General features: G+C 36.5%; 1 protein-coding gene across 4 annotated transcripts in view; it reads right to left on the reverse strand.

Moving 5' to 3' along the window:
• Window positions 1-12,464, reverse strand: part of LOC127833605 (retinoblastoma-associated protein-like) — an 82,447-nt gene that overhangs the window by 17,259 nt on the left and 52,724 nt on the right. For all 4 annotated transcript variants that reach the window (XM_052358958.1, XM_052358961.1, XM_052358960.1 and 1 more), the window contains 7 exons: window positions 10,242-10,357; window positions 9,436-9,620; window positions 7,527-7,591; window positions 4,170-4,247; window positions 3,120-3,224; window positions 1,719-1,832; window positions 931-995 (listed from right to left, as the gene is read on the reverse strand). In XM_052358958.1, coding sequence (XP_052214918.1) covers window positions 931-995; window positions 1,719-1,832; window positions 3,120-3,224; window positions 4,170-4,247; window positions 7,527-7,591; window positions 9,436-9,620; window positions 10,242-10,357 — 728 coding nt within the window. The remainder of the gene's footprint in view (window positions 1-930; window positions 996-1,718; window positions 1,833-3,119; window positions 3,225-4,169; window positions 4,248-7,526; window positions 7,592-9,435; window positions 9,621-10,241; window positions 10,358-12,464) is intronic.

Below are 12,464 nucleotides of genomic sequence, written 5' to 3' on the forward strand. Positions count from 1 at the left end.
GTCTTTTGTTGACCGACTGTCTAAGAGACTTAGCATAGTACGGTCGCGATCGTGCCTGATACCCGGTGACTGATACTGCAACTATCATCCATGATCTGCGAAGTCACCGGGTATTTATCCACTCTTGTTTCTGCGACCATCATGTAGTCGAATATATGAAAAACAAGAGCAAAGCATATTCAACCATAAACTGGTCACAGACCAGATTATCATACGGCACATAAAATTATTATTTGACCATAATGAAAATTATAATAATACTGCCGTAGATCATAAATTAAACAAAAGTTTAATTCAAAACAGATGAAAAATAAAATGACGATCAATTAGATTGTCATACGGAACGTTAAAATCATTATTGCACACAATGGCAAATGATAAACAATCTGCCAATAGAAGAACACGCTTTGCACGATCTCGTAACACATTAGAAGAACATGCTTTGCACGTTCTAGCAATGTATTAGAAGAGCACGTTTTGCACGTGGTCGTTCGCGCCTGAAAACACCCAGCATGGTAGAAATAAACCATTGTTCGATAACCATGGCTTACCATTTACAAATGAAACAAAATCCATTAAATCCACACAAATTAATCCGAATGAGAAATAAAAAGATAAATAACACAATTTATCTATTCAAAACCCCAATCAACCAAGTGAAAAACAATATTTTAATTCAGAGCCGTAAAAGACACGTATACACCTGGTTGATCCGGAAAGAATATCGAGGGTTGGTTACCGATTTTTGGCTAGGTTGCATTGCACTATGTTTAACCTGGCCTGTATTACGGTATTGAGGTGGCGGATTCCCAGTTAAAATTCCGGATGAGTTATTTCCACTTGGAAAGTATAAGCATACGATAACAGGTCAGTATTTATGACATTAAAATGAAACACTTATAACCTTTTTCTATTTTATCACATACATACCTATAGACAGGGGATGAATTCAGTGATGAATTTACTGGCTTTGGCAATGGGGACAGGTTGGGTTGCTATAGAAACATAACATACATTTAACATGTTTTCAGTTACTTGTCAATCACTGACTTTCATCATAAAGTGTCAATTATTGTGTTGTTCTATAATAAACTAATAATATTTGTAAACTAATATACATCTGAAATTGAAAATTTACAATTACAGTTATTCGTAAAATGAAAAAAAAAAGAACATTTCAAATTCAATCCACACATTTTTTCGTTTCTGGTGTTTGCATGATTTACATTACACCGTACAAATCTATCTCTGGAAAGGCATACTACTTTATAAGCATAGAGCAAACAAGACTGATAGCCCCATTTTACTTCAAAGGAACAAAAGCAACTTGCTAAATTAAAATTTACAAAATTTACATATAGTATTTAAAACTTACATGAAAGCTTTGCCACTGGTTTCATAAAACTGCACAACAAACACATGAATCTACAGTCTGGCAATTAAATTAAGATCATATAATCCACTGATCAGCATACCAATTTCTATTTACAGAATACAAAATATGCCAACCTCAGTATGTGATACAATGTTTCAATAAAAATGGGGTCAACATTAAATATGGCCCCCTTCCCTAACTCAGAATTTACATACATTTACCCTATAATAACCGTAAAATTCTCCTCTCAATTAAAGCTCTTTTTAACAAAAAAAGACAGCATTTAAATATTTCGTGATAATGAGCATGTGACTGAGGTATATGGACACATCTCACAACGTACCACTGGTTTTGCAAACTGCAGAATATAGTTCTTCATACACTGCATGAACACTCGGTTGTAGAAGCTGATAATGGAGTCATGGGTGCCGTTCTCCAACAGAGCCTGCTTGTAAACCTGCGAAAAAATCAATGTTCCTTATAACAAAAGACAAAATTTCAATGCTAAATGTGGTCTGGAAACATAGATTTAACAAGATACAAAATGCTCTTTTTATTTTTTTGCTGAACAATATATTAAACACATGTTCGTGTACCAAGTTTGTGTTTGTGTGTCGTAGAAATAGTTATCGTTGCAGGAAATACAAATGGAATAAAGTGCTCCACACAATAATAAAAATGAGCTTTTTGTATCTCTTTAAATCTGTTACCATAGATACTATTTTTTCTACATATTGTAAGAAATATTTGTTAATTTTGATTATTTATATTACTTGAAATGAATAAGCTGAACTGTAACCATTAATGCCCCCAAAAATTATATCTTGTAAACCTGCAATGTATGGATTAAAACTGTAAGTATCGATGCCCACTACTGGCTTCTTCAAAATCCAAAATGTACAAGTTAATACTCGGACACACTATTAACTTGCAATTAGGAGGCCACATCAAACAATAGGTGTTTAACAATTAATAATTGTAAACCTGAATTTTACATACTGAAAAAAATGTGACAAAATAGAATGTAAACCTGTTATTAAGATGCATAAACACTAATATCCTGCCTAGGTGTAAGAATGCAAAACATACAAACTGAAACTATAACCTTCAAAAGAGGTCTTTCTGCTTTTTAAAAATGGCCATAAAATGGACCCGATCCCAAAGCAAACAGACCTAATCCCAAACCGAAATTGTAAAACAAAAATCCCAATTTCCAAAAAAAAGGTTTGTTTTTTTTAAGAAATAAGTTTCTAATGATTTTTCTTTCTCAATCTAATTTCATAAAGTTTATAACTACATGTATAATGTATATGATTTGTTCTGATGTTTCAAAATTTGTTGATACAAATATCCCAAATAGGTCCAATTTGTCGTTAAAAAATTCTTAAATTTGCCATTTTATCAATTTAAAAAATCCCAATTAGACCAGTTTCCTGTTCACAAATTGGCTAGAAACACCCCTGATCAATGTCTAAATAATTATGTTTTTACAAAAGCAATGTTAACAATTAAACTGATCCTCTAAACATAAATCCACTACAAAGCAATTGATTTCATACAATTTAGTTATAAACCTGCAGTATTGTTGCTGAAAGCAGCAAGACGATAACCCACTTCATGTACCGTGAGTATTAATTTAAACCATTTTGACAGATGACAGAATCTCCTATACAATCTGCCTGAATATGTTGGCATCAGTCCTATTGTGGCCACAAATCAGCCATCAATGTCATCAAGAACTTACGTCAGACATGGCATGGGACATGGTGCTGTACTCTTTCACGATATCTTTGAAGCGAATCTCACAGTCTGACACCTTGCAGATCCCATACACTGAGCACATCATGATCTGTAACAATATTCATAAATGACAGGTCATGCATAATCATCTTGTCAATTAATATTTTACAAAGACGTATGATTATACTCAGTACTCTTTTTATTTAGTGGTGGACAGTGGAAGGAATTGACAGACAAAAGGCACACAGATATATTGATCACACCAAGTTTCGTATCATAATTAATGAGGTTGTTATGTAATTCAAAAGTTGTTATATTTTGTGTTATAAAGACATGACCTTTGATCTCTTGTGAAAATCAGAAGGTTTTATGTTATCCACACATGGCCCTTTAAGAGTACAAATTTATGTAAAAAAAATATTAAACACTCAGATTATAAAGTTGAATGATATGTACATGTAATTATCTAGCAATTTTAGTTTTTGTGGACAGACAGACGGGCAGAAAAAAATGAACAGAGAAAAAAATTGACCAAGTGACACTTGAGAATCCAATTACTTAATAAGTATACAAATTTGTGCTCTTTATGAGTTATCGCAATTTTCATTTTAGTTCTATATTTAGAAAGAGCAGCCAGACCTTTGACCTCTGCTGCAAAAAGGGCATAATCTTCAAATTCTTCTTTATGAGTATACCCAGCTCTATACAAGTATCTTCTGTACTTTCTGAGAAATTGCTGGACCATATTTAGCAGATGGATGGATGAACAGACAGAACAACAGGTCAGGGGCTCATTAATGTAAGGATCACCTGAAGTTATGTGCCTTTAATAAATGTCACACTTACCAGAAGTCATGGACCATTGATGAATTTCTAATTGATCAGTTATGGAGTCTTCTTCGATCTTAAATTAACCAGAGTTGTATGCCTTTGATGAATGGCAAACTTACCAGAAGTCATGGGCCATTGATAAACTTTGAATTGATCACTTATGGGGCATTTTTCAATGCTAAATTAACCAGAGCTTCAGGTCTTTGATGAAAGTCAAACTGACCTGGTCTAGATGTCTGTCTTTAAGAAGTTCTGGTCGACTGATGATGCAGAACTCAAAGCATGTCCAAATCTTCTGTTGCTGTAAAAGCAGGAAAACAAGTTATCATAAAAGTATACATTGTAAGAAAATTCAAAATAATAATAAGTACATTTTTCAATAGCGTACTTTCCTGCCAAGTACATAAGCTATCTGAACACTCTGGTGTTTATGTAACAGATCAGTTGTCCTATATTGCATTTGAATGATATGCATATATGAGCCGTGCTCTGTGACATTCAAAGTGATGTACTGCGATAATATGTTATATAATTGAGCCGTGCTCTGTGACATTCAAAGTGATGTACCGTGATAATATGAAATATAATTGAGCCGTGCTCTGTGACATTCAAAGTGATGTAGGGCGATAATATGTAATATAATTGAGCCGTGCTCTGTGGCATTCAAAGTGATGTAGGGTGATAATATGTTATATAATTGAGCCGTGCTCTGTGACATTCAAAGTGATGTACCGTGATAATATGTAATATAATTGAGCCATGCTCAGTGACATTCAAAGTGATGTTCAGCGATAATATGTAATATAATTGAGCCGTGCTCTGCGACATTCAAAGTGATGTAGAGTGATAATATGTAATATAATTGAGCCGTGCTCTGTGACATTCAAAGTGATGTACCGTGATAATATGTAATATAATTGAGCCGTGCTCAGTGCCATTCAAAGTTATGTACAGCGATAATATGTAATATAATTGAGCCGTGCTCTGTGACATTCAAAGTGATGTACAGTGATAATATGTAATATAATTGAGCCGTGCTATGTGACATTCAAAGTGATGTACAGGGATAATATGTAATATAATTGAGTCGTGCTCTGTGACATTCAAAGTGATGTCAGGTGATAATATGTAATATAATTGAGCCGTGCTCGGTGACATTCAAAGTGATGAACGGTGATAATATGTAATATAATTGAGCTAAGCTCTGTGACATTCAAAGTGATGTAGAGTGATAATATATAATATAATTGAGCCATGCTCTGTGACATTCAAAGTGATGTAAGGCGATAATATGTAATATAATTAAGCCATGCTCTGTGACATTCAAAGTGATGTATGGTAATAATATGTAATATAATTGAGCCTTGCTCTGTGACATTCAAAGTGATGTAGGGCGATTATATGTAATATAATTGAGCTTTGCTCTGTGACATTCAAAGTGATGTACTGCGATTATATGTTATATAATTGAGCTGTGCTATGTGACATTCAAAGTGATGTAGGGCAATAATATGTAATATAATTGAGATGTGCTCTGTGACATTCAAAGTGATGTAGGGCAATAATATGTAATATAATTGAGCCGTGCTCTGTGACATTCAAAGTGATGTAGGGCAATTATATGTAATATAATTGAGCCGTGCTCTGTGACATTCAAAGTGATGTACGGCGATAATATGTAATATAATTGAGCTGTGCTCTGTGACATTCAAAGTGATGTACGGTGATACTATGTAATATAATTGAGCTGTGCTCTGTGACATTCAAAGTGATGTACAGCGATAATATGTAATATAACTGAGCCATGCTCCGTAGCATTCAAAGTGATGTACGGTGATACTATGTAATATAATTGAGCCATGCTCTGTGACATTCAACGTGATGTACAGCGATAATATGTAATATAATTGAGCTGTGCTCTGTGACATTCAAAGTGATGTACAGCAATAATATTTAATATAACTGAGCCATGCTCTGTGACATTCAAAGTGATGTACGGTGATAATATGTAATATAACTGAGCCATGCTCTGTGACATTCAAAGTGATGTACGGTGATAATATGTAATATTATTGAGCCGTGCTCTGTGCCATTCAAAGTGATGTAGGGTGATAATATGTTATATAATTGAGCCGTGCTCTGTGACATTCAAAGTGATGTACCGTGATAATATGTAATATAATTGAGCCATGCTCAGTGACATTCAAAGCGATGTAGGGCGATAATATGTTATATTATTTAGCTGTGCTATGTGACATTCAAAGTGATGTTCAGCGATAATATGTAATATAATTGAGCCGTGCTCTGTGACATTCAAAGTGATGTACGGCGATAATATGTAATATAATTGAGCCGTGCTCTGACATTCAAAGTGATGTACAGCCATAATATGTAATATAATTGAGCCGTGCTCTGTGACATTCAAAGTGATGTACGGCGATAATATGTAATATAATTGAGCCGTGCTCTGACATTTAAAGTGATGTACGGTGATAATATGTAATATAATTGAGCCGTGCTCAGTGCCATTCAAAGTGATGTTCAGCGATAATATGTAATATAATTGAGCTGTGCTCTGTGACATTCAAAGTGATGTACGGTGATAATATGTAATATAATTGAGCTGTGCTCTGTGACATTCAAAGTGATGTACGGTGATAATATGTAATATAATTGAGCCGTGCTCTGTGAAGAGGGTCTAATGCTTGTGTGTAAAGTGTATATGCATTTTAAAGACATTTCTTGTTACAATTGCAAGCGTGTTGTTTAACAATAACTCTATTAATAAATAACCAAACCATTCTGTGTGGAATGAGGCAAAAGCCGATTTTCTGAGTTAATTTAATCTGACAAAATTGCTAATTGTACCGAAGATCTAAGTCTTTAGATAGATAAAACTAACTAAAATATGACTTCCAGAAAGCATTTAATTCTTTAAAGGGATCTTTTCACGCTTTGGTAAATTGACAAAATTGAAAAAAGTTGTTTCAGATCCGCAAATTTTCGTTTTAGTTTTGATATTTGTGAGGAAACAGTAATACTGAACATTTACCATGCTCTAATATAGCCATTATATGCATCTTTTGACGATTTTAAAACCTAAAAATTATAAAGCGTTGCAACGCGAAACGATTGAATAATTTGGAGAGTTCTGTTTTTGTTAAATTTTGTGAAACTACGAAGATTGCTTATATAAGGTATAAAATACGTCAAGAATGTGTACTCGGCAGAATAGCTCAGTAGGATAAAGCGTTTTTACTTCAGGACTCTGGCAGGACTCCAGGGGTCACTGGTTCGAAACCTGCTCCGGGCAATGTTCTTTTCCTTTTTTTAATTTTATTCTTGATTTTTTACTAGTGCTTTTACGATCCAATGTTTACATTTATCAACATAAAGCATTTAATGAATAAGTTAAAAATGCCAAAATATGTGAAAAGGCCCCTTTAAGCATAATGATCAGTTTGAAATGTTAAACTTTCCAAAGCCACTTGCCACTTAAAATTAAAACAATAATCTTACATCAGAAAGTAAGTTTTATCAATATTTTCAAATCTTTTCAAACAAGAAAATAAAAACTTACAGTTTCCGAGGTAATACGCAAGAGATCAGCCAAGGTTTTTAATCTGTGGTAGCCAAGTCGACACACTAAAAGAAAGAAAGGTTGACTGACACTCTTAACCTTTGTTCTGTTTCAATGTACAGTCAATCTTGTATTAAGAAACCACTCAAGGGAGTAATCAAAAGTGGTCTCTTAATAAAATGGTCTTTTAATAAAAAGGCCATTCTGGAAGTATGCTTACCCTCAATTTTAATCTATATGAAGGATAATTTCTTTTGTCAACAATGATTTTAACATTTATAATAAAATGAATATAAACACAATACATAAACAATATTTTACTTATAATGTGTTTTATTTTTTCACTTAATATAAATTATCATTTATTATAAATGAATTGTGTGTACATATTTATTTGCAAAAACAACATAGACAAGGAAATATTTTTCGCATTTTTTTTACCTGACACATTATTTTCAACGTTTTCAAGCACCTCGGCTGTACGCTTAAGAATGTTCTGAATTTGAGTTTTACTGACTCCAAACTCATCTCCAATTTTACGTGCACTTTTACTCTTTGACAATTCCAAAACCCGAATTTCCTCGTTCAACGTTAACACTTTTCGTTTTGACATTTTAATTTCTGCATGTACGCTTCAGGAAATCTGACTCGATTATGATACATAATGAGCTGAAAAAATTAAAACACGTCAATTGAAAACAAGCAAACAGACCTGATTGGAAAATTTATTAAGTAAGTAACAATGTGATTGGCTAACAAATACCTACTTATTAGCATAATTACAAATTGGTAATGTACGGATTTCGACTGATGTTGCCGATTAATAGTTTATTTTCCGCACTTCTCAGGAAATGTTTGTCGCGTACAGTGCATTGTTTCTGCACCTGTTATCTATACTCAAGAAAAATCGGCGTTGTCTCTTAACGTTCCACATAGTAAACTATTTAAGCTGTAGACTGTGCGTAATACGTTCCTCTATTATTCAACTCAATAAATTGATACGCAGTCTACAACAATACAGGTCAGAACCTGTCAACGAGACAATGCATAATCATAATGGTTGGTGTGAAAACATAGCAGAGGTGTAACAGTACATCTTATGGGCTTAGATAAACAATTAACACGGATTTGTCCCTGAAAGATCAATAGATTAACCACTTTTACCTCCTAGTGGTCGCTTAATTCAAGATTCGGACATCAAAATACACAAAAATCAGCAGTCGCTGGTCGCGTAGGACAAAAGTCGCTTAATACAATATCATTATATAGCGAAAAAGCTCCGTGGGATTTCAAAATGGTCGCATAAGACAAAGGTCGCTTAATACAAGTGGTCGCATCCACAAGATTGACTGTATATTGAAAATAATCATTGCGAGAAAACCAATCTGTCCCTTCAAAACAAAAATTCAGTCCAGGCAGACAGGATTAATATCCCCTGACAACAAAAACTCTTGGATTGTTTTATATTTCTGATATAAGACATCACACCTTAAAGAACAAGCAAATTCGTTGAATTGATATCCCCGCGAATATACTCCTGGACACAAAAAAGCATTTTTTCAAGATACAAAGGGCCCTAACTCTGTTATTATCCAATGGTGTACAATGCCATTTGGCGTGCATCATCCTCTTATCCATATATATACTCAAATCAAGTTTCAATGAAATCCGCTAAAGCACTTCCAAGATATAGTTCCGGACAAAAAAGTGACGGACGGAAGGAAAGAAAGACGGACGGACAACGCCAAAACAATATCCCTCCGCCTATGGCGGGGGATTATAATATTGGTTTCACACTTACACAAATTAAATTCAAACTTAAATTCATTGATTTTTGTAATTTCTATATATAAGACATCAAACTTAAAAAAGAATATTGGTTTCACACTACGACAAGACAACTGCAAACCTTTGTTGAAGAACATGGTGAGTGCGTGAGATCGTCTGGGTGTGTCAGGGGCCCGGGTCTCAGGGCTGTCCTTGCTGTAGGCCATCGTGACCCCACCTGTGACCCCGCCCTTGCGAGGGGACATTATCACGATGTGGCCAGGGTTAGTACCCTTGGTTGCCTGGCCTCGACTTGGGGACATGTAGCTTGAATGGAACAATGTGTTATAAAGCATAACAATGATAAGTAACAAATGGCATACAAACAAAATGGTGTATTGAATTGGATATCGTCGTAATAAAGACATTTTTGTCACTCTTTCCTACAGTTTTGTATCAAGTAGAATAAAAGTAAACGAACAGAAAAATTTCGTGAGTCAATTATTTTTTTTCCCGTAGTGGGTACGACACTGAGCATAATCTTTATGGTTACCTTGAGTAGAACAAAATAAAATAATAAATATCACATTTTGTTTTATTTAGAAAGCTTTTTAATAAATAATACGATTGAAAAAGAAAGAAATAACAATTCTGAGGTAAAAAGACAAAAAAATAAAACAGGTAATTGTACAATGTAACAAATTGGGCCTTGTTCTAAGAAAACTGGGCTTAATGCATGCATAAAGCATTGTCCCAGATAAGCCTGTGCAGTCTGCACAGGCTAATCTGGGACACCACTTTCCGTTTGTAAGGTTGTTTATTTTGTTTAACAGAAGGGTCTCTTTTAAACAAAAATCTAATCTAGGCAGAAAGTGTCGTCCCTGATTAGCCTGTGTTGACTTTACTGGTTAATCTGGGATGACACTTTACATTGAAGTGTGTATTTACATTTCAGCTGCCTTGGCTGCGTTGTTGTTTTCTGCAGAAATGAGGTCATTGCATGGAGACACATACGCACTGCTCATGGCACCACACCGGGATAGGAGATCAAATACTGGCGAGTCCTGAAATATAACAGACATGGCACCACACCGGGATAGGAGATCAAATACTGGTGAGTCCTGAAATATAACACAGACATGGCACCACACCGGGATAGGAGATCAAATACTGGTGAGTCCTAAAATATAACACAGACATGGCACCACACCGGGATAGGAGATCAAATACTGGCTAGTCCTGCAATATAACACAGACATGGCACCACACCGGGATAGGAGATCAAATACTGGCGAGTCCTGAAATATAACACAGACATGGCACCACACCGGGATAGGAGATCAAAAACTGGCGAGTCCTGAAATATAACACAGACATGGCACCACACCGGGATAGGAGATCAAATACTGGAGAGTCCTGCAATATAACACAGACATGACACCACACTGGGATAGGAGATCAAATACTGGAGAGTCCTGCAATATAACACAGACATGACACCACACCGGGATAGGAGATCAACTACTGGCGAGTCCTGAAATATAACAGACATGGCACCACACTGGGATAGGAGATCAAATACTGGCGAGTCCTGCAATATAACACAGACATGACACCACACCGGGATAGGAGATCAAATACTGGCGAGTCCTGCAATATAACACAGACATGACACCACACCGGGATAGGAGATCAACTACTGGCGAGTCCTGAAATATAACACAGACATGGCACCACACCGGGATAGGAGATCAAATACTGGAGAGTCCTGCAATATAACACAGGCATGGCACCACACTGGGATAGGAGATCAAATACCGGCGAGTCCTGAAATATAACACAGACATGGCACCACACCGGGATAGGAGATCAAATACTGGCGAGTCCTGAAATATAACACAGACATGGCACCACACCGGGATAGGAGATCAAATACTGGCGAGTCCTGAAATATAACACAGACATGGCACCACACCGGGATAGGAGATCAAATACTGGCGAGTCCTGAAATATAACACAGACATGGCACCACACCGGGATAGGAGATCAAATACTGGAGAGTCCTGCAATATAACAGACATGGCACCACACCGGGATAGGAGATCAAATACTGGTGAGTCCTGAAATATAACACAGACATGGCACCACACCGGGATAGGAGATCAAATACTGGAGAGTCCTGCAATATAACACAGACATGACACCACACTGGGATAGGAGATCAAATACTGGAGAGTCCTGCAATATAACACAGACATGGCACCACACCGGGATAGGAGATCAAATACTGGCGAGTCCTGCAATATAACACAGACATGACACCACACCGGGATAGGAGATCAACTACTGGCGAGTCCTGAAATATAACACAGACATGGCACCACACCGGGATAGGAGATCAAATACTGGAGAGTCCTGCAATATAACACAGGCATGGCACCACACTGGGATAGGAGATCAAATACCGGCGAGTCCTGAAATATAACACAGACATGGCACCACACCGGGATAGGAGATCAAATACTGGCGAGTCCTGAAATATAACACAGACATGGCACCACACCGGGATAGGAGATCAAATACTGGCGAGTCCTGAAATATAACACAGACATGGCACCACACCGGGATAGGAGATCAAATACTGGCGAGTCCTGCAATATAACACAGACATGGCACCACACCGGGATAGGAGATCAAATACTGGAGAGTCCTGCAATATAACAGACATGGCACCACACCGGGATAGGAGATCAAATACTGGCGAGTCCTGCAATATAACACAGACATGGCACCACACCGGGATAGGAGATCAAATACTGGCGAGTCCTGTAATATAACACAGACATGGCACCACACTGGGATAGGAGATCAAATACTGGAGAGTCCTGTAATATAACACAGACATGGCACCACACCGGGATAGGAGATCAAATACTGGCGAGTCCTGAAATATAACACAGACATGACACCACACGGGGATAGGAGATCAAATACGGGCGAGTCCTGTAATATAACACAGACATGGCACCACACCGGGATAGGAGATCAAATACTGGAGAGTCCTGAAATATAACACAGACATGGCACCACACCGGGATAGGAGATCAAATACTGGAGAGTCCTGCAATATAACAGACATGGCACCACACAGGGATAGGAGATCAAATACTG

This window comes from Dreissena polymorpha, chromosome 6 (assembly GCF_020536995.1).
Source record: "Dreissena polymorpha isolate Duluth1 chromosome 6, UMN_Dpol_1.0, whole genome shotgun sequence".
Taxonomy (NCBI): Eukaryota; Metazoa; Mollusca; class Bivalvia; order Myida; family Dreissenidae; genus Dreissena; species Dreissena polymorpha.